General features: G+C 56.7%; 1 protein-coding gene and 1 long non-coding RNA gene across 2 annotated transcripts; both read right to left on the reverse strand.

Annotated features, from left to right (window-relative positions):
- Window positions 1-1,251: 1,251 nt before the first annotated feature.
- Window positions 1,252-2,847, reverse strand: JSRP1 (junctional sarcoplasmic reticulum protein 1; the record flags this gene model as incomplete). Its single annotated transcript, XM_083880180.1, has 5 exons — window positions 1,252-1,923; window positions 2,043-2,185; window positions 2,325-2,387; window positions 2,474-2,660; window positions 2,785-2,847. 5 exons carry the CDS (start codon window positions 2,845-2,847, stop codon window positions 1,252-1,254), a joined length of 1,128 nt encoding a protein of 375 aa, XP_083736306.1.
- A 184-nt stretch (window positions 2,848-3,031) lies between these two features.
- On the reverse strand, window positions 3,032-6,636 carry LOC310920086. The gene is made up of 3 exons (XR_014591913.1): window positions 6,571-6,636; window positions 4,219-4,270; window positions 3,032-3,311 (listed from the first exon to the last, which is right to left on the reverse strand). It is a non-coding gene; the product is annotated as an uncharacterized lncRNA (long non-coding RNA).
- Between the last annotated feature and the right edge of the window lie 16,171 nt (window positions 6,637-22,807).

Consider the following 22,807-nt stretch of genomic DNA (forward strand, 5'->3'; position numbering starts at 1 on the left):
GGCCGAATCCCCTGGCAGGGAGCAGCCGTGCCCTGGGGACACGTCTCTGTGTGAACCGGGGCCGTGAGGAGCCCTGGCCGTGCCTTGGGGCTCCCGGCCAGGTCACATCTGCGTCACCCCGCGCTGACCCCGCTGCCGGGGCCGGGGGAGGAGGGAGGGAGCGATCCCGTTACACCTCCCGGGCTGCTCGCACCATTCATGGGAGCGGGAGCGAACGGCTGCCAGAGCACCTGCTGCGCGTCCCCGCCGGCGTCAGCGCGGGCCGCCTGCCCCAGATCATCTTCCAGCCGAGCCCAGCCCTCAGCCGGGGATCCAAACCCGCGGGAAGCAGCTCCTGGGCTTGTCCTGGCTACGCCTCCTTGGGTTTTGCAGTGTCCCCACGGGGAGGCACGGCTGGGGGCTGGTACCCACCAGACCCAGCCCCAGGATTAGCCCTGAGCCCCTCGGCTTCGGGGGGTGCAGAAAACACACACACACATAACCAGGGACAAAACACATAACCAGGGACAAGGGCTTTTCTCATTTTCCTTTTCTTTTTCCTATTTTTTTTAAAACATCCAGTTGAATACCTTATTAAAAATGAAAATAGTTTATTTTAACCACTGTTGATTTAGCAAATACTGAAACCTGCCATGGGTCGGGGCTGTGAACGTCTCTGGCTGTGTGATATTGCTCTTGTGTTTCCTTCCTAAAAGCGACTCGGAGAAGGCGAGGCCCGCAGGGATCCCTGGGGAAGGGCTCCAGCCCTGCTCTGTCACCAGCACCTTCTGGGCCACCCCGCAGCAATGGGGTGAGGTGGGGGGTCTGTCCCCGATGTCCCTCTGAGGACGGCTGCAGCCTGGTTCCGTAACCCAGAATATTCTTCTCTCTTGATTTGCTTTTAATAAAACCATTAACCCAAGAGCTGCACAGTCTGGACACAACTCTGTTCACTGGGATCCCTGCACCGCCCTGGAACCACGAGTGGAGATGAGCTGCAGAGGGATCTGGGGTGGGGATGGAGAAGTAACGAGGCCCAAAGAAGCTCCTTCCATGAGTCCTTTCAGGTCGCCTTTGATCCAGGGGGGGCAAAGTCCCCGGGGAGGCTGGTGCCAGGCTCCTGGGCTGCTCTGCTGCTGCTCGGGGGTCCTGGGGTGCTGCACAGCCGGGGGTGTCTGGAGGGCAGGCAGGGGCGGGGTCCCTTGCCGGGGGCAGGGGTGGGATTGGATCCCCCTGGATCCAGCGTCACCGAGCCCCGCGCCCGCCCCGGCCTCAGTCCCGCCTCTTGCCCTCCCTGGTCCTGCCGTCCCTGCCCGGCGCCGGCTCCCAGGGCTTCCTGCCCTTCTGCTGCTTCCAGTCCCGCCTCGGGCTCTCCCGGCCGCCGTCAGCCCTGCCGGGACGGCCCTTCCAGCCCTCCCTCCTGGACTCATCCCGCTCCCGCCGTCTCTCCTTCCTCTCCTTCCTCTCCCGGTCTCGCTTCTTCTGGAACTGCTGCTCGTGTTCCCTGGCGGCCCTGAGGGCTCTGCCAGGTTTGTCCCCCTGGCTCCTGTCCTTGGCTCGTGCCTCCCTCCGGCTGCTCCTCTCTGCATGCACAGCACGGCCTTCCCGGGCCTTCTCCTTCTTCTCCTCCTTCTTCTTCTCCTCCTTCTCCTCCTCTTCCTCCTCCTCCTCCTCTTTTTCCTCTTCCTCCTCATTCTCCTCTTTTTCTTCCTCCTTCTCCTCCTCTTCTTCCTCCTCCTCCTCCTCCTTCTCCTCCTTCTCCACCTTCTTCTCCTGCTTCTCCTGGCTCTTCTTCCCCTCCATCACAGCCATTGGCACCTCGGGGACATCTGCAGGTTCTTCGTCCTTGTCCTCCTCATCCTTGTCCTCACCCTTGTCCTCATCCTTGTCCTCATCCTCTGGTGTTGTTCGGCCAAACCACTTCTTGAAGATCCAGGGTTCTGCCTGTGGGGACAGAGGGGACCAGGAACTGATGATGCAGCCCAGGGACCGGGTTCCCTCTCCATCCCTCTCCCCGGGGACAAGCAGCTCCCTGCCCCGGGAGGTGCCCCCCTGACCCGCACCAGGTTGCTGTCAGCTTCGCTGTCATAGTCATCGTCCTCGTCTTCGTCATCACCGTCATCCTCCAGCGCGCTGCTCTCTGCTGGCGGCGCGGGCGGGGCAGTCACCACCTCCGGGATCTCCTCCGCCTTGGGGCTCACCACCTCTGGGAGGGGACAGGGACACTGTCAGTGTGTTTGGGGGGATATCCCAGACAGGGGCTCCCAGGGCCAGCCCGCCCTGCGGTGTGCGCCTGTCTCAGGCTGGATCCGGGGGATCCGGGGGGGAAGGAGCCTTGGACCCACCGGGAATGGGAGGGGGCGGAGGTTCCTGCCGGCCGCGGGCGAGCCCCTCCTTGGAGCATGGCGCTGCAAGAGAGGAGGGGACAGACAGGAGCCGGGCGGTGCAGCACGGTCTGGCCGCCCCTTCCCGCTCCGTGCGGCTCCCGACTCACCTTGGAGCAGCTGGAAGGTGACGCTGAGCAGGGCGACGACAGAGGCCACCAGGATGCACTTGTTGAGGGTGAGCCCTTCCCAGAGCAGCGGCTCCTCCGCAGCGTCCAGGCCGGGCGGCTCCACCTTGCTCTGCACGGGGAGGCTCCTGGGGACTGCGCCCCCACGGAAAAATGTTACTGGAGGGAACTGGGAAGAGGCAAAGAGCTCTGAACTGGGGAGTGGGAAGAGCTCTTAACATCCTCCTGCACAGCCCACTCAGGGCAGGGACAGGGACAGGGACAGGGACAGGGACAGGAGCTGCTCCTGCCACCTGTTTGCACTGCAGGAGTGGAGACAAGAGTCCCGGGGGCCGAGACCCAGGGGTTTGGGCCATGGTGGAGTTAGAGTGTCCTGGGGATCAAGCTGGGAAAAGCTCTGCCCGTGCTCCTCCTCCAGCAGCAAATCTGGGCAGGGTGGAGAGAAGGAGGAGGAGGAAGTGGAGGGTCTGGCTGAGGAGCCCCGTCTCCATCCCCGTGTCACTGATTTCCCCGGGGACTGTGGAGAGCACAGCTCCTCCTGTCCCTGCTCCATGGGCTGCCTGCGGACCCGGGATTGTCCCTCTGTGGCCACCCGGGGGCAGGGTGGCCATTCTGGGGCAGGGAAGGGCTTTCCCACACACCCACCTGGAGGCCCGGCAGCGCCGCCCTTGGCTCCCACCTTCTCCACCCGCTTCTTCTCGGCCGCTTTCCTGTCCCCGCCGAGCGGGGCTGGCTCTGGCATGTCCGGCTGCTGGCTCTGCCTCGGGCTGGTCCGGGTCCTGCTCGGAGACACCGCGCCGGGACTTTGCTCCTCTATTCCCTGCGGGGAGGGCGCGGAGCGTGGCCGGGGGGACAGGGACACGCTGCTCTGGGGGTCCCCGGGCTGAGCCGGTGCTGCCCCAGCGAGAGGCACCAACCCGGTTCCTGCAGCACCTGGGGCGTGTGTTCACCTCAACAGCCTTAGTCAGGGCTGTATTTTACGTTATTTAAGCTGGATTTGGCCACGAGTTAGCCTCGGCACACACGGGTGGGCTGAGGACTGAGGGTCCCCAGGCTGTGCTTGGGATCCCCCCGGAGCAGCCCTCGGGGCTGGACTGGGGCTGCAGCGTCCCCTGAGGGCGGGCTCGGTGTGTGGGGAGCGGAGGGAGCCGCGCTGTGCTCGGGCTCGGTGCTGAGCGCGGCTTTGGTGGCCGGGCTGGGTGTTGGTCAGTGCCACCAGGGAGAGCTGCCCACCGGCACGGATCAGTGACAGCGACAGCTGGGGGACCTTCAGCTGCCCCGGGATGGACGTGCTGCAGCTCTGCCGGACAGAATGTCACTGCAGGACAGCCCCAGCTCGGCCCCCTGACCCTGCCCCGGCACAGGGATCCATCCCCAGCACCCCCTGCCCTGGCACAGGGATCCCCCTGGCACCCCCTGTCCTGCCCTGGCACAGGGATCCACCCCCAGCACCCCCTGTCCTGGCACAGGGATCCATCCCCAGCACCCCCTGTCCTGTCCTGGCACAGGGATCCACCCCCAGCACCCCCTGTCCTGGCACAGGGATCCATCCCCAGCACCCCCTGCCCTGGCACAGGGATCCCCCTGGCACCCCCTGTCCTGCCCTGGCACAGGGATCCATCCCCAGCACCCCCTGCCCTGGCACAGGGATCCATCCCCAGCACCCCCTGACCCTGTCCTGGCACAGGATCCCCCCTGGCATCCCCACCCTGACCCTGAGCACTCACATGGGCTCCTCCACTCTCCCGTGGCTGTCGCTGCTCACCGGAGCGTTTGCATCTGTCGAAGACAAGCACAGCACAGCTCCTTACGTGACAAATTTGGGGAGGTGGGAATCCCCAGGGGCTGGGGGGTGTGGTGGCACCCCCAGCCTGCAGAGAGGGGACATCTGGCCGAGTTTCCCCCGTTGGTGTTGCCGAGTCACCCGTGGATGGAGAGAGGTGTCCCAAGTCAGGCAAAAAGCCTCCACCAGGCATCGAGAGGGTGCAACAGGAGCTCTGGAAAGGTCTGGGACTCTGAGCCCCCAAATGTCACCAACATGCATATCCCAGGGGAGTGGCAGCCCAAGGGACAGTGACCTCCCTGCCAAGGCACATGGCAGGACTAACAGACCAGGGTGTGCTCAGACAGCCTGAAAACACAAAGCCAGACACTGAAGGCCTGAGCCTGGACAGCAGGAGAAGTCTCAGCTACCATGGAGCAACCAGACCTCAGAAAGGAGCTCAAGGGGACTGCAAAGCTCAGGGAGGACTCTCAGGGCTTTTTCCAGCTGGGAAGTGGGAGAGCAGACTGAGGGTCCCCAGGGCTCCTCGGGGTCCTGTGGGTTTCTCTGCCCTGGGAGAGCTGTGGGGGTGGGAAGGCACCACAAGGTCCCAGCACCACTGGCCTCAGCCCTCTTGGCATCTGTGAGTCCAGTGCCTCAGGTGCCACATCCTGCCCAGAAGGAAGAATTTTTGCCCCCTTTGAGCCAGATTTAGTTTATTTCCCCCCTGTGGAACACTGAGAAAAGACACCAGTTCCCAGGATGAAACCTATGAGTCAATGTTGGAAACAGAATGGATAAAAAAGAGGAAACATTTTGGCCATTATCTGAAAGGTCTTTGCTTTCAAAAGGAAATAAAATGAGTCTTTGGTTTGTTTAAGTGATATAAGTCTGGTTCTTTCTCTGCTGGGAAGGGCCAGAGCTGCCCCAGGACTCTCGTGGTGGTTGGGGGGGGGGGGTTTCCCAGACCCAGGGAAAGCACCAAGGTGGAGAACTTTTCCTCAGAGTGTTTTCCCCCCACATGATTGCTGTGTTTTTGAGCTTCTCAATCATTCACTCTGGTTCTGGGCACAGATGAGCACCAGGAAGGTGGAGGAAGGCCCAAGCCTCTGTTCCTCTTCTCCCTGGCCATGATCCATGTTCCCATGGAGCTGGTGTCACACCGGTGTCCCTCAATGCCCGAGGTCACCCTGTGAAGTGACACCACCACAAAGAACCATTTCTGCCAGGCTGAGCTGTATCCTGCAGAGTCTCACACACCTCTCCAGTAGCCATGGCTCACGGTGAGGACAAGGAACCTCTTCTCCTGTCCTTCCTTGGCCACTCTGAGCTCTCCCTGCCCACCTGGACAGCCCTTTGGTGGCCTTAGGGCACCTCGAGTCTTTCTCCAATGCTGCACAAGGGCCATGTCACCTCGAGGGACCCTCACTAAACTGAGAGGGATCAACCACTGTGCCCACAGCACACCCCTGCTGGGTTCCCCAGTCCTCAGCTGAGCCCAGTGCCCTGTCACACAGTGGAGTGGGAGGAGTGCCAGGCTCCTTCCACATCTCCACCCCTTGGGCTTCACTCTGATGGAGAAGCCCAGACAGCCTCCAGACCCGGGGGCAGGCAGGTGTCCTCTGCCATGTGCCCCAAAGGCATGAACTTGGCCCCAGAGCTGACCAGATCCATGCCCAAGTCCGTTCCCTCTGGGCAGGAGATGGGGCTCTGTGCCCTGGCAGGAGGTGAAAGCACTCTAGGGCTCTACAATCCACACAGGATCCTTGTCCCCAGCTGGGATGGGCTGTGTCACCTGCAGGAGCAGCTGGTGATCCAGGCACAGCCACTGGCCAGGCCAAGCAGGGCAGGGGTGGCCACAGTGCCAGGGATGGCCACCAATGCCAGGGACACTTTGCCCACGGCAGGGCTGGCCACCCGCAGTCCCAAGCCCAGCTGCAGCCCCCGGCTCGCCCTGCCCCTGCCCAGGAGCGCTCCCATCCCTCTCCCTGCCCGCCCATCCCGCTCCCCGGGACTCGCGCCCCGCACGGATCCGCCCGTAAACGCTCAAAATCGCAGGCACTTAACAAATAATCAGCTCCGCTCTGCTGCCACGGGGACTTCTCCCGCACGGGCTGCCGAGGTCGTTTTCACCGCTGACTCACATCAAAGAAACTTCCAAAAATAGTCCCCTCGCCTGCCCCGCTCTCCCTGTCACCCTCGCCCGGGATGAGCCCCGCGGCTCTCGGTCCCTCGCGGCCAGAGGGAGCCGGGCTGGGGCCAGGGGCTGCCCAGGGGCTGCCCCACATCAGGGCTTAAAAGCCACAGATATTCTTACCTGGGGTCGGCCGCCGCCTCCTCCTCGGCTGCAGCCCCCGGGTGGCTCCGGCTCTGCCGGGTAAAGAACAGCAACAGCTGCCGGAGGGAGCCGGAGCAAAATAGCGCCCAATCACCGGGGCCCGAGCACCACAAAAGGCAGCTCGGCCCCGGCCCCGAGCGCAGGGGCTGCCCCGGGCACGGGGTGCGGCTCTCAGGGGCACCTGCGAGGGGGTTTGTCCCTCCGTGACACTCCCGGAGAGCACGGGGAGGGGACAAGGCCCCCAGCCCCGAGTGTCTGAGCCAGCTGTGGGAGGGATGGATGGATGGATGGATGGATGGATGGATGGACGGACGGACGGATGAATGGATGGATGGATGGAGGTGCAGAGGTGGAGCAGAAACCTGCCAGACACAGGTGAGAGAAATCCCCTGGGGGCAGCGGTGCTCAGACACCCCCAGTGAAAATCCCGTTTTGCAGTGTTTGGAGAGGTCCACTGCCTTCCCACCCCTCTGATGTCCCCACCCCTGTCCCCAAGAAGCTCTGTCACAGCCACAAGCATCTCCTGGGCAGGTGGGAGAGGGGATGTCCCATCCCATCCACTCTCAGGATACAGGGAGGAGATGAAGAATCCCATCTGGGGAACTGCAAAAGACCCTCGGGCTCTGGCCCTGCCTGTGGGGGTTATCCCGAGCCCCCCACGTCAGCACGGGCAGGAACAGCCTCAGGCAGGAGCTCCTGTGTCAGGGATGTGGTGCAGCAGTGACTGGGACCACTCTGGCACATTCCACTTTGAGGACATTGCTCTTATGGAGAGGCTTCAGGCTCAAACCCCTCCAAATCCCTGAAATTGTTACATTTCACACCTGCAGTATTGGCATTTTTCTTTATCAGGATCTAAAGGGGGAATAAAGCAGGCACTGCCTTTCCCAGGACACCTGGTGAGGTTGGGTCTGGCCCTGCTTTAGGAGCTCTCTCAGCACAGGAGCTCAGGAGCAGCCTCTGCTCTCCAGGGCAGGGATTTGCCCTCTCTGGCAGGGACAGGGCTGAGCACACTGAGGGATGAACAATGTGATGGATGGATGGAGGGAAGGGGCTGCACACAGCCCCCCACACCAGCCAGAGCAGTGGGGACACTCTCAGGAGAGTTTTCCTGGTTTTCCAGGAGGGTCAGGGCTGTTTGCTTGCGTGGCATTTGCTTTATAGGGAGATGATGAAAGAAGAAAATCATCAACAGGCCAAATAAAATCCCTTTTCCTCCCAGTTAATCACGTTCCTCGTGCTGCCCCCAGATTTGTTCCTTGCTCCTGCCTCCCGTGGGTGAGCTGGTCCTTCCAGGAAAGATGCCAGGGGCTGAACAGGCACCGTCTGCACTCGCAGAGCTCTGGCAAAACACCCTCCCACTTCATCCTTACATGGAGCCACAGGATAGAGAGCTCTCCTCACCCTTCCTAGGACCTTTCAACACCCCGTGCCCGCAGCGGGGAGGGACCGGCAGCGTTTTTGCCTCCACACGTTTAGCTCGGAGCAGTTCCCCGTGGAGCTGCAAAGCCTCCACCTCCATCACACAATTTATCCCGGGCAGATGGAGGAAAGAGATTCCCGGAGGCAAATTCTTTCCTAATCTCTTGAACCCCCCCAAATCCCAGCTTCTTCCTTGCTCTGAGCCTGATAAAAGCGTCTCTGGGAAGGGTGAGCTCAGGGAGGGGGAAACCCGATCCGGCTGGGAGAGCAGGAGGACAGAGCCAGGTGGGAGAGCAGGGGAGGGCAGTGGAGCAGCGTCCAGGCCAAATACTGACTTTGGATTGCACAGCCCCTGTTCCCTGGCTTCCAGGGCTGTCCACTGGCCTCTGTCCTCACGAACTGTGGTCTGGGCTGTGCTGCAGCATCCCCCCACTGCCATGGCAACGCTCACTTATCCTCCCACCAGGACATCATCTCCCTTCTCCCCGTTTTTAATAACTCGCAGTTAAAAGGCAATCGGAAAGGCATAAAATTAGTCACTGAGTATTTTCGGCACAGGCTGGCTCTGGGGATGAATGTTCCTTCTCCCTGTGCAATTCCTCTCTCCCCAGAGCCCCCAGAGCTTGACTCTGTCTCCTCCTGCCACAGGTACGAGGGGCAGCAGATGCTGGAGCTGCCTGCTCAGGAGGCTTTCCCACTGCTCACCAGCCTGGCTGCAAGTTTTTTCCCTTAGATTTCATCCCAGGCTCCATCAGAACCTGCCTGACCATGTTCCCAAGGCTTGGGACTCCAAAACACTTCCCGGCCTTTGGAGCTTTTCCCCTCCAACTTGGGCAGGGTTGGGCTCTTGGCCTGATTTTAGAGATGGGAATTTGGATGTTGTCTGCCAAGAGAAGTGCCCTGGGCACAGCACAGCTCTGCAGGTAATACCCAGCTCCAGCTGTGTCACCCCCATGCTGGCATTGTCCCTTGGGGCCTCTGGTCTGAGGCTGCACAGGGCAGGGCCCTGCTGCTGGCACCAAAGATGTGCTGGAGATGCACGTGGAGCTCACCGAGGTGCTGCATGGGCTTGTTGGAGGAGCTTGGTGTCTCCCAGCCCTCCACACTTCCCTCAGATGTGGTTGGGGATGCATTCAGAGTGGGGCTGGTGGAAGAGACGATCACAGAAACATCAAAATTCTCCAGGAAATGGGGTGAAAGAGCACCTTGATTCCCTGCAGGACCCAAACCCCAAAGGCACAGGTGTCTCCATGGCAACCTGGCCACAGCCCAGTGCTGACAGCAATATTCCACTGACCCAAAATTCCTCTTTCAGCTGGATCCATCAGCCCTTCCCAGCCTGGGGGGTTGTGCAATGGCTGTGCTGACACACAGCTGCTGCCTCCTTCCCCCGAGGAACCAAACATCCACCTGGGAGATGATTCCTGCAGGAACCACAGAGCTTTCCCAGCACTGGGGTTATTGAGGAGCACTTGGGAGGTTTCAGGAAGGGAAGGGATGTCTCCTCTCTGCCAGCTGTGCTGCTGCTGTCAGATCCCATCTGTCAGCATGGAAATTTCAGATCTGATGAGCTGAGCCATGTACTTGTAGAGGTGTGGATAATGGAAGGCCTTGGGGCAGTTTGGATGCTGGATGTTCCTGTGGCTCCACAGCCCCAGGCGTTGCAGCAGGGCTGGGGGGAGCCAGCAGGAGATGGAGCATCCTCTGCATGAGCTGATTCCCACAGCTGATATCTGGACGGGCTCCAAGTGCCCAGGAGAGCTGATTGCAGATCATGGGCCTTCAAAGCTTCTGATGCCAGTTCTGATCAAGAGCTCAGATCTGGGCCCTTCCCTCATGGCTTCAGGGATTTGAAAAACATGGCCAAGGGGATCTTTTGTCTCCTCTCCTGGGCTTGAGATGGTGTGGAACTGGTGAGGGAAGATGGGAGCTCTCTGGGCTGTTACCACCTGGGTTTAATGAATCACAGCTTGCAGCATCGATGGGACAAGAGGAAATGGCCTCAAACTGCTCCAGGGGAGGTTCAGGCTGGACATCAGGAGGAATTTCTTAATGGAAAGGGTGGTCAGGCATTGGAAGGGGCTGCCCAGGGAGGTGATGGAGTCACCAAGGAATAACTGAAGGTGGCACTCAGTGCTCTGGGCTGGTGACAAGGTGGTGACCAGGCACAGGTTGGACTCAATGGTCTCAGAGGTCTTTGCCAGCCTAAATGAGTTTGGGAGTCTAAGATCTTGGAGGATCTTCTTCCTCTTACCCTTTTAACCTGGAGGGAATGCAAGCCAGAAAAGTGATGGCTCTTTGTTTAAAGGGAAGGGGCCCAGGCAGGGAGGGCACCCCACCATAAGATTTTGGGAACAGATGGTGCAGCTTAACACATTCCTCCAGCTGAGCATGGAAAAGGGGATCACATCTCTTAGAAAAACTCTTCTATGTCACCTCTGGCTTCCCAGCCCTGAGCTGGATCCATCCATCCATCCATCCATCCATCCATCCATCCATCCATCCATCCATCCATCCTTGGAGCAGTGTCCTGGTCCCCTTCAGGCTCGGGGCTGTTTCACAATCACTCCCAGTGATGGAGGAATCCTGCTGGGGACAGGTTTGCAGAGCTGAGCAGGACAAGGAGCAGACAAGGTCCTGCTCCCAAGTCCTGGTTCCTGAAGGTCACTGTTTCAGGCACACAGTTCCAGACCCAGGACTGACTGGAGCTCAGGCCACCCAGCATGGTGACAAGATCAGGCTGGCAGGGGCACAGAACACACATGGAACACCTTTGTCACTGGTCAGGAGCTGTGGATGTGCTGTTGGATGAAATGAGATTGGCAGGGCTCTGTGAAGAGCAGAGAGGCAACAGAGAGGGACATCCTGCTGTGACATCCATGTCTGAGCCTGAGCACAGCACAGGATCCTGCCCTGGGGATGGCTCCAGGATCTCCTGTAACTTGTGGATGTCACTGGGACCACACAGCAGTGAGGGACACCCCCGAGCCACCAGCCAGGGCAGAACACCACAGTGACAGTGGAGGGAGAGCTTTCCATGGGCTCATCCCATCACTGCCTGGAATGACCCTCAGGTATCTGGAGCAGCTCCACATTAAAGCCACCCTGCCCACCCTCACATCCATGTGTGTCCTAAAAACTCAAATTCACAAGTCTCAGAGGTTTTTCTCCTTTTCCCTGGCAGAAGGAGCTCACTCAGCTCAGCGGGGACAGAAGATCCAGATCCTGTTAAATCCTACTTTTAGTCTCTTTCTGTAATTGTTCCATGATCCCTTTTCTCACAGCTCAGCACCATTCATGCCTGATCACTGTTCTCTTTAAAGATTTACGGCTGTTTGTCACTCCCAGGAGAACAGGAGGATGTGACACCACTTGAACATGGCATTTCAAAGGAATTATCCTTGGAAGTGCCATTTGAGATGGGGAAAGTGGCCACAATATTTGTCCCACCAAGGGCCGGGGGCTGTGGCACACTCAGTCTGGAACAGCCATGCCATGGGAAACTGAGGCAAAGGGAGATTTAGGGGAAGTGAAGCTTCAGGTGGAACAGTTTGGGAATATTTAACAGCCCATTGATCATAAATCTTCCTCTTTTTTTTTGGCTTTCCTGATGGATGGAGCATTGGTGCATTTACCTCGAGAGCTTCTGGCACTGGGGCTGCAGATCCCAACCTGTTCCTCCCTTCCCAAATCATTCCCAGCAAAGGAGCTGCTTCCCTTGGCTCCAAACAGGCACCTGAAAACAACCCAGGGCACCTGGAATGAGAAGGCTCTACCTCCTGTGGGAATAAGGAGCTGTTCCTCAGCTCCTCCCACAGAGCCACCAGCCTCTTTGGGATGATGGCACCCACTGGAGAGCAGGTCCTGCTGGATTTAACACCTGTCCCAGGTGTTAACCTGTCCAGGTTGGCACCACAGAACTGAGCAACCAGTTCTGAAGCAACTAATCCATGTCCACAGAAACATCCCTGTGCCATGGGGATGCTCCCAGACTTGGCAGCTGTGCCAGGAGCAGCTGGGCTGTGGGACATGGGGAGGAAGGAGATGTTCCAGGCAGGGTTCAGGTCTTAAAAGGGTCATAAAAGTACAAAATCCACTACAAAGTACAGCAGAAAGTCTTGCAGGGACAGCAGAAATAGCAGGAACTTCCTATCCACCCCCAGACCTCAGCTGGGGTTTCCCAGTTTCCTGGTGCCTCCCACTCTGGTCTCCACTTCTCTCTCTGTTATCAGACCAGAAACTCCCAAATTAAAACTTAGCAGACTCCAGAATCCCAGGGCAGAGGTTCCACCCTGCCCAGCCTGTCTGCTCTCCCCTCCCTCCCTCACACCACGGATTTCTCAGCTCCTTTGGGGCAGTCTGGGAAGGCTGGAGGGGTTGGAGTTCCTTCCTTGTTCTCTTGCCAAGACCATGACTGTTCTCTGGTGCTCTTTGTGCCTCTAAGGCACTTGCTGGGGTCCTCAGGAGGGACTTTGTCATCTCTCTGAGGTCTGGAAACTTTGATGACGCCTTTATTTCTCCAAAATTGCAGCTGATGTCCAAACTCCTCTGAGTTATAGCGGGACAGAAAGGGCTGGGACCTGGGGATAAGGTTTTTGAGTAAAGCCTCTCATGCTCCAGCTTTCCCTCTTCGTACTTTCACCCAGCAAAGCCAGATGTAATGTTATGTAATAGGAACAAGCAAGAACCAAACCAGCAAGGACTCCAAAGAGCAGGAAACTCCCTTTCTGAAGCCACACTCTCAGTGAATCAGTTTTCTCTCATTTTGCTCACCACCCTTGACCCACCCTGCAGACCAGGCTTTGTCCAGTGCTGGTAATTCCAGTGCAATGAGGAGATGTCAAAGCTCAGAATCTTTCATGTTTTCCAGTTCTTTCCCAATATATCCTTGCTAGACATTGGTTCCTAAGACATGTCTTGCTCAAACAACAAGGTTTTGCTTAAAATAAAACTCGAGCCTCCCCAAGGCACCACCAACCTCCAGGAAAGTCATGGTGTGACTGGAAGGGAAGGGAGAGATGGACACTTCACCTCTCTTTGCCATAACCCTGGATCGTGGATTGCCATCAGCCTGCTCCTGGAATTCAGCTCACAGCTCCACCACACCAGAGCCGGCGTGGTTTGGGCTGGAGCAGCAGCCAAGCAATTCAATGTCTCCTCTACCCTGGAGCACAAACACAAAGCCCTTGGGAGAGCTCAGCAGGGCCCCTCTGTGTGGCACTGAGGGGTGTGGCTGTGTCTGATGTCACTGGTCACCCTTAGCACCCACAGCTGCCAGGGCTGTGCTCAATCCCAAACACTGAGCTCTGGATGCTGGATTGGTGCTGGATACATCCAAGACAGCACCAGAGTCAGGGAGTCTGGTTTGGGAGAGATCTTAAAGCCCATCCCATTCCACCCCTGCCATGGGCAGGGACACCTTCCACTATCCCAGGGTATTCCAAGCCCCAGTGTCCAGCCTGGCCCAGCTTCCACAGCTGCTCTGGGCACCCTGTGCTGGGGCCTCCCCACCCTCACAGGGAATAATCCCTTCCGTATCCCATCCATCCCTGCCCTCTGGCACTGGAAGCCATTCCCTGTGTCCTGTCCCTTCAAGCCTTGTCCCAGTCCCTCTCCAGCTCTCCTGGAGCCCCTTCAGGCCCTGCAAAGGGCTCTGAGCTCTCCCTGCAGCCTTCTCTTCTCCAGCTTAACACCCCCAGCTCTCCATGGGGTTGCAGGAGATTTAAAAGGAAATCACAGAGCTCCCAGGCTCAGGGCCCAGCTTTAGGACTGCTCCTCCTCCTCAGCTCCCTGCTAGCACCAGCAGAAAGCAAATGTCCTACAAAAGCCAGGCTGCATCCACCAACTTGTGATTAACAAAATCAGGTGGAATCTTTCACTGACTGACAAAGAGGGTTCAGGAATGAACCTCAAGTGACTCTGCCCACCTGTCTGGGGGAAGGTGATCCAAGGGCTTTGGACAAGCACCTCCACCCAGGCAGCTCCTGAGCTCAGGAATCATCCAGCCTGGAGCACTGCTCTGTTTTTTAGGCTGTGTTTTCACCAACACCACATGGTGATGTGAGGACTGACTTCTCCCTCCTGCCCAAACATCCTCATTCCCACTCTGCTTTCAGTTGCCTGTGCTGTACTTTGGGCAGGGCTGTGATCACACTTGGATCACAGAGTTCAACACAGACTGAAGTGGTTCCCATGATCAGATACGACACCAGTCTGGTATTTGTTGGCAAAAAGGCACAAAGGAATGAAATGTGCCCCGGGATGGGGCAGGAAGGTGCACAGACATGCAGAGGAAGGGCAGGGTGCCCAGGAGCTGAGGCAGGAGCCTGCAGGCTCTGGTGGTAACAATCCTGAAAGTGATGATGGAATTATTAAAACACAGCAACACGTGTAGGAGTGGGTAGAAAAGCAGGTGAGGAGATGCTGCCCAGGCTTCTCCCAACAGAAAGGTGCTCAGTGTCCCTGCCAGCCAGGATGTGTCCCTGGGAGTACCCCCACATTCCTGGGGAGCCAGGCCGGGAGAGCTGGGGGTGTTCACCTGGAGAGGAGAAAGCTCCAGGGAGAGTTCAGAGCCCCTGCCAGGGCCTAAAGGGGCTCCAGGAGAGCTGGAGAGGGACTGGGGACAAGGGATGGAGGGACAGGACACAGGGAATGGCTTCCCACTGCCACAGGGCAGGGCTGGATGGGATATTGGGCAGGGATTGTTGGCTGGGAGGGTGGGGAGGCCCTGGCACAGGGTGCCCAGAGCAGCTGTGGAAGCTGGGTCAGGTTGGACATTGGGGCTTGGAGCAGCCTGGGACAGTGGAAGGTGTCCCTGCCCATGGCAGGGGGTGGAATGAGATGGGATTTAAGGTCCCTTCCAACCCAAACTATTTTGGTGCCTCTGATCTTGTCTTGGGACTCCTCAAGTGGCCAATGAAGATTCCATGACTGTAGATCCCAAGAGAGGAGCAAGGAGCTGGATCCAACTGTGGGCTCCATCCTAGGAAGGAAATTGAGGCAGAGCAGTTGGAGGGGGTTTGGCAGGGCCCTGGCAGGAGCTCTGTGTCCTCTCCCAGCCCCACTTTGGCTCAGCTGCTGTTGAGCAGCCTCTGGGCTCCGGTGAAACTCTTCAAGGGACATTAAGTTTCCAACACAGCTCCAAGACCAGTGTTTAAGCACCACTACCCACAGTTCCCCCATTCCCTCCTCCTCTCCCCACCTGTGCCCAGCCTGCCTCAGCTGGGGGGGGGGGGGGGCGGAACAAACCAAAACAGCTGAGTCCTTTTCCTGTTTTCTTTGACTATTTCACTGAAACATTCACCACAGCCTGAAAGAACTGACACTGAGACATGAGAAATGAGACACTGAAATCCATGAGGAAGTTTTTCCATAGGAAATGCTGCAGGAGTCTCAGCCATGAGCATCCCCTAAATCCAAACACCACATCTTCCAGGCTCAGGGAGGAGCCAGGTCCTGCAGGTCACAGTCTCTAAGGCAGCCTCGGGTCCCTGCAGTGCTGCAGCTGCTTTCCTGTTCTAGATATTCAAGGATTTCAACAGCAAAAGTGAGGAGAGGAGAAGTCACTTCCCCTCCACTCAGCTCTGCCCGGCAGAGAAGTGGGACATGAGACCTCTCCATCCCCACCAGCCCCTTGTGGTGTTGGTGGATCCCACACACCACTTACACCAGGGAAGGCCACCCATCTCCAACAGCCTGCTGTTTTTTCCCACCCTCCACAATGCCAGGAAGGTGCTGTAGGGATTCTGGGGGGGAAGGGGAAATTCCCCCTTTCCATACTCATAGAAGCCATTCCCAGCCTGGGGACAAAAAACTCCCCAGATTGCTGAGATCTGCTCTGCAGATTGCTGGGATCTTCACCACGGGGATCTTCTGTCCTACAAAGACCGGGACCAGAGAATCACCAAATAATTAAGATGGGAAAAGATTCTTAAGACCAAGTCCAACCACCAACCCACCACTATGGCCACCACTGAGCCACAAGTGCCACATCCACACGTTTTTGGAACACTCCCAGACAGACACTGTGGTGGCCCAGCAGGTGATGAGAAGAGAATGAGGAAGAAACCTGGAGAATGAGGAAGAAACATGGAGAAAGCTGTGCCAGAATCCCACTGGGGTGTTTTGCTCCTGCACTGGGAGGTGAATGATCTCACCAGAGAAGCATCAAAGCCTCTCTGCAGGTGAATGAGCAGCAGAGCCAGGCTGGGAACCCGGGACACGCCGGGACAGGCCGTGGCACGAGGAAGAGCCGCGATTTTGGCCGCAGGGAGCTCGAGGCCCTGAGCTGCCCCGTGGGAATTCCTTTTAAACTCAGGCTGGGGAGGAGCCTGGGTGAGTAATTGCTCCATGGCAGGTCCAAGAAGTGAATAATATTCCAAGAATAAAGGTTAAAAGCCTGGATACTCCAATGAAAGGCACTCTATAAATAGGATGAAGTAGGCAGAGCAGTGGGAAAAACAGGCGAAAAAACTTGATGTGGAAAAGGCCTGGGAAGGATCTGACACCCACAGTGGGACCAGACACGGGCTGACTCTGCAGGACAGAGCTCATACATTTGTTTGCATTTGGGGGTTTTATCCAAAACCAACTTTTGGTCACCCCTCAGAGGGCACCCTGTGCCTGTTGGGAGCTGCCTGGAACCACCCTGCTCCAGCAATGTGAGATTTATCCCTGGACATTGTCCATTATCCCTGGCTGGGACAAGGCAGCAGCAGGACAGGAGGTGAAATCTGGGGTTGCTCAAAACACCATCACATGGGACAATTTCTGCTGTGCCCAAAGGAACTGGAGGAGTTTCCTTTCCCATTTTTGTCCCCCATTCCCTTGTCCCTGGGTGGGACAAGGGGGTGCAGGGACAGCTTTGCTGCCAGTGTGGCACAGGGCCTGCATCTCCCTCTTCCACTTCTGTGAGAAAATCAGCCTTCCCAAGGATGTTTATCCTTCCTTCCAGTTTACCTGTTGCTGGTTGGTGTTTTTACAGTTATGAGAAGGAGGGATGAGGTCACAGCACAATTTATAACCAAAACTACTTTGGTTCTTTAAAAAATACTAACTTTTCTGCAGAACTGGGCTGAGCCAAAGCTGCTCAGAGGCCTCAGAAGATGTCACTGTGCAAATGTCAGCTCGGGGCTTAAGGCAGCGAAAAGCCTTGCTAGGGAATTGCTGTGGTGCAGGGATGATGCTTTGAAAGATCATCCTGTGTTTGCAGGAATCCCCTGCATCCCCACATCTCTGCCAGCAGCTCTTGGTCTCTTGGAAAGAGACAGAAAAGCAAGAAAAAGGGATGGGAGTGGGAGCAAGTGGTGCAAATGGCAAAGCTTCCCCAGGAGGAAAGGCTGAAGAGAGGGAAATATCAGCTTGGAAGAGAAGCAACAACCCCAGGGAACTCTGGAGAAGGAGCCGTTTCCCTCTAATCCACAAAGCACAGAAATTTGGGTCCAGATGTAACTGGAAAATCACAAGCTGAAATCCAGCAAAGATCTCTTCACAGAATCCTGGAATATCCTGAGTGGAAAGGGATCACTGAGTCCAACCTTGTCCCTGCACAGACACACCAACAATCCCACCCCGAGGGCTCCTGCAGCTCTGGCAGCCTTGGGGCTGGGACCATTCCCTGGGGAGCCTGGGCAGTGCCCCAGCAGCCTCGGGGGAAGAACCTTTCCCTGAGCTCCATCCCAAGTCCTGACACAGCTCCAGCCCTTCCTGGGCTCCTGCCCCAGAGAGTTCAGTGCCTGCAGACCTGTAAGGGACTCATGGATCTCATTGCTGTGGGATGTGGCTGGAGCCAAATGTTCCCTGCTTTGAAAAGGGTTTAAAACCCACCTGTGAAATCAGACTCTGAAGCCCAAATTCATACTTGAGAGCCCAAATTCAGACTCCAGAGCCCAAAGCTGGGCAAGTTGGTCACTCTTCTGCCCAGCCCAGCCTTACCCCTGAGTCCCAGTTCCAGGGCAGATCCAGCAAAGGCAGATGATTTACAAGAACTCTGGAATTGTGTGCAAGGTTAGAATTGGGGCCCAGATCTGCACATCAAAACAGATTTCCCATAAATTACTCTGTTAAGGCTTTTCATAAAAGTTTCACGGGGGAGGATTCATGAGGAACCTGTAATATTTAATTAAAGGGGAGAAACCGATCCCGCTGTGAAAATCTTCCCGATCCCATGCCAAGCTCATCACTGACTTGATTTATGGGACATAAACAGGGCAGATAATGGCAGAAGTGGGAAAGTTGAGGAACTTCTGCCAATTTGGGATACAAAGATGTGCAAAGGGAGGAGGATTTACAAACTAAGTGAGGCAAAGGTGGAGGTGCAGCAAAAAAACAGGGAATAAACTCCTGGGCACAGGATGGGAGGATCCAGCCTAGATCCAACCTTCAGCTGCTCTTTTTGCTCCTACCCTGAGTTCTGCCTCTTGGCATGAAGGTCACTGCCATGAAATTCCCTATTGCTTAAATGACCTGTGTCCTTCAGGCTGGAATGCCACATGGAAAAGTGTCAAGGCTGCGATGTCGGTGACACAGACACTGCTCTAACTCTGGTGGAACTGACAGAATGACTCTGGATTTCCACAGCTCCACCCCACTCATTGCCAGGGGAACCTTTCTCCAGTTTTGCTGAGGCTTCCTTGCCCTGCTCATCCCTCTCAGTGTATCAGTGCCCATGGTGGGATGCAACGTGTGCCCAGAAAGGGATTCTCGGTGTTATTCACATGGAAAAAATGCTGTGGGATTGTTTCAATCCCAGAACTAACTGGTCCCATGAGCTCAGATCATGATTCTTGATTCCTGAGTGGAAGAATTTCCAAAAGTGAGGAGGGAGAGGCTGCTGGGTTTGTGAGGAAGGGAGCAAGGAGGCTGCGGTGAGAGAGTGCTGGGAAAGGAGACTGGAGAGAGCTCAGCTGAGCCTGGCTCCCCACACCATCATTCCAGAGCAAACTAGGGAATTTGGACCCCAAAAACCACAGGAACCTGCTGTTGGAGATGCCTTTGATGAGGAATTTACCAGCCACTAAATAGAGCAGCTCCCCACTAACAGGGAAAAGAGGGAAGTGAGGAATTCAAAGGCCAGGAGGGAGAGGAGGTCACTGCAGAGCTCCTCCAGCTCAGCAGCAGTTTCACAAATGCTTTAAAGAACTTGAAATAAAACACTTTCCGTACCACTCCCTGCTGGTCTGGCCAGGCCTGAGCACTGTAAAGAAAGCTCAGGGTTCTTGAAAAAAAAAAGGTGAACAAACACAGAGGAGTGTCAGTAGCAGCTCCCTTGTACAAGGAGATGCCTCCAGCTCCTTAGATGACCCTTGTGCATCTCTCTCAGCTCAGGATATTCGATGATTCTGCAATTCCTCCTTCCTTTGGTCGCTGTTGGAGTCAGGATTTTGCAACAAAGCTGAATTTGAGTGAAGGAAATCACCATGGCAGTCACAGGCTCCTGTCACATCCCCAGAGCACCCCACAGGCAGCCGCAGCTGAGGGCCTGGGATGCTCCACCTCCTTGGGAAGAGGCTCTCACCAAGTTTCAGAGATACCAGGGGCACAAGAGGCATTTCAAAGCAGAAGAAAACAAATCAGAAAGGCAAAAATACAAGGAAAAAAGCCCAACCCAAATCCCTCAGGTGCAAAAAGTGTTGCAGGAGCCAGGAACGACTGTGCATGATCCATTCATATTTCCACAGCCAGGAATCATCCTTGATCCAGTGTTTGCATTCCCACAACCAGGAATCATCCTTGATCCACCCAGCATGGAACTCCATTCCTTTAGCTTCATCCCTTTCACAGCATTCCTGCCAAGTCTCTGCCTTCCTCCTTTGGAAGTGCCTGGCTATGGCAGCAACTGCTCAGTCAAACTTCAATATGTGATTTTCCCTGGTTTTTAGGGACAAGACCAGGCCCAGCACAGAGCCAGCTCTTGGGAATGTTTCTGCCCTGAGCTTTCCCACCCCCATCCCTGCAGTGCCGTTGGGGCCGGGATGTGTCCCACACCACCAGGGATGTAGTGGTGAGGGAAGGCAAAGTTTGAAAAGAATTTAAGAAAAGGGAGTTAAAAAGTCGTCCCAGCCAGCCTCAGTTCATAAGGGAAGCTTCTCAGCTGTGTAGCCCTGAGATTTTCCTTTTCTTATATCCCAAACTGTTGTTGGCAGGACCATCAAGAAAATACAACAAGAGTGAGAGCAGGAGGTAAAGAGAAAAGCTGGGCAGCACTGGGAGCAGAGGGAGGAGGAAAAGAATAGGGGACGTGGGCGAGCAAACGAGCTAACAATTCGGGTTAAAAAAGCAGGGTCTGAAAAAGGCAATGAAAGGAAAACGGAGCAGCCCAGCAAAGCAAACCCCTGGGGAAGAGGCAGCCCGGGCAGGACGGGAGTCATGGGAAGAGGGATGGACCCGCAGTGTGCAGGATGGTGACTGAGAACCGGAGTGTGTCCCTGTCCCTGTCCCTGTCCCTGTCCATTCCTGCCCAGGGAAGTGCCCCCGGTGCTCCAGAGGAGCTCAGGGATGGAGCACAGCCCCCGCGGGAGTGGGACCAGCACACTCTGCCACGGCCACCTCTCCCATCTGCTTTTCCTTGTGCCAGATGGGCAGGGGAGGGAGGGAGGGAGCGATGGAGGGAAGGAGGGAGGGATGGGGGATGGAGCCGTATCGCTGGGATGGCGGGGATTCATTTCTTCCCATTCTTTTCCCAGTGACATTTAAGCGGCTGGCCCCAAAACGCTTTCTGATTGCTGTGCTTGCCCCAGTGACACCAAGGCAGGAGCCTTTCAGAATAAATCATTTAGAGGCAGAGAGAGAAAAAAGCAGCGGCTCCGACCCCAAAGGCACAGACACCTCCCTCCTCCCCCTCCCCTCCCCGCATGTTTTGGAGCTGCTCGAGCAAAGGGGAGAGCGAACTGGAGTAATTTTCCACGGATGCAGGGAACAATCGAGCCCCGCATGGTTTTCCTGGTTAAAATGCTTCCCTGCAGCAGTTCGTGCTCATCCCCGGCACACAAAGGCGATGCACATGCAGGGACCGGTCGTGTCTTGCTCCAGCCGCCGGTGCCGAGGTGCGGGGGACGGGAGGAGCGGGGGAGATGCTCCAGCTCCGCTCCCTGGGCAGGGGATGGCTGAAGCCGGCTCTGAGTCAGCCTCAGCAGCCCGGGCACAGGGCCGGGGCTGGGGAGGGGAGAGGGGACGGGGCGGCTTTGGCACGGAGAGAAGGCACCCGTGGGTTCAGGGCTCGGGGTTGAGGGGCACCATCGTTTTTCGTGCAGAGTCTGGGGGAGGAAGGAGGCCACTGTGACTTCACAGCACTGTTTGCTTCAGTCTTGGGCCCGATTTCTCCCGGGATGCAACCCCTCCACTCACAGGGGAGACCCCCTGCCCCATCCAAGGGTTGCTCCCTGGGGACAGGGTGTGCTGGTGCTGAGGTTGGATCGTTCGTGGGAGAGGTTTTAGAGGGGAGCAAGGAGCCCTGGGAACCCTCAGCATCACTCCCCAACAGCCCAAAGGGGGCAGGAAATGGGGTCCAAGTCCTGAAATACAGCAGGGAGTCAAACAAAGCCTTGCCAGGATCCTTTTTCCCCTTGGTCCCTGATTCCCTGTCTATCCTGACTCCTTTCAAAGAATCCTGGTATGGTCAGTGCTAGAGGGACCTCAAAGCCCATCCAGTGCCACTCCCTGCCATGGGACACTTTCCATTGTCCCAGGTTACTCCAAGCCCCAGTGTCGAACCTGGCCTTGGACACTGCCAGGGATCCAGGGGCAGCCACAGCTGTGCCAGGGCCTCCCCACCCTCAGCCATCAAGATCCCATCTCTCCCTGCCCTCTGGCAGGGAAAGCCATTCCCCCTTGTCCTATCCCTCCAGCCCTTGTCAAGGGTCTCTCTTCAGAGGGAAGAATTTCATCCCTGGCTCTGAGCATCACCCCCAGCCCCCTCAGGAGGAAGGGAACAAGTTCTAGCCCCTCAGAAATCCTCTCCCCATACGTCAAACCTGTGAAAAGATTAACTTTTATAGCCCAGACCAGCCCCAAATAAGAGCTTCAGACCTTTGAAATGAAAAGAACTTTGAAATGTCCATCTCTGGGGCCTGCAGGACAGCAGGAGGCATGTTTTGGTCTGGCAGCTCTGCTTCTCTTGCACATTAAATCATGGCACCATTTCTGAGCCCCTTTGGCTCCTCTTCCCTGGGGTGTGCCTGTCAAACTCCCCTGGGAGCACCCAGGACTGAAGGGACAACACCTCTGGTCTTGTGGGAACCCTGACAAGAGGATCCTTAGCTCTAGCTGTGAAGGAATAAGAATAGCACCCAGTTTCCACAAAAAAACCCCACAACAATTCTTAGTTTCTTATCAAAGATCAGCACACAGGAGCTAAATAGACCCAGACTCCTGCTGGGAGATCTCAAGCGACATTTTTGTGGTGCAGGGGGAGGTTTTGCCAAACTCCTTCTACCTCCACCTTCCTGAGCCAGGGGCTCAGCCAGGGCTGGTTTGGATCCCTTTGCCAGACCACTGGAGGCAGCTTCCAACAGAACATCAAAGCACAGACCCACAGGGATCACAGGATCCAGTGTGAGGATCCAACAGCAACCTTTTGATGGGATATTAGGAAGAAATTCCTCCCTGTGAGGGTGGGCAGGCCCTGGCACAGGGTGCCCAGAGCAGCTGTGGCTGTCCCTGGATCCCTGGCAGTGTCCAAGGCCAGGCTGGATGGGTTTTGGAGCAGCCTGGGACAGTGGAAGGTGTCCCTGCCATGGCAGGGGGTGGCACTGGATGGGCTTTAAGGACCCTCCAACCAAAGCATTTCATGATTTCA

This window comes from Zosterops lateralis (genome assembly GCF_965231275.1).
Source record: "Zosterops lateralis genome assembly, chromosome: 29".
Taxonomy (NCBI): domain Eukaryota; kingdom Metazoa; phylum Chordata; class Aves; order Passeriformes; family Zosteropidae; genus Zosterops; species Zosterops lateralis.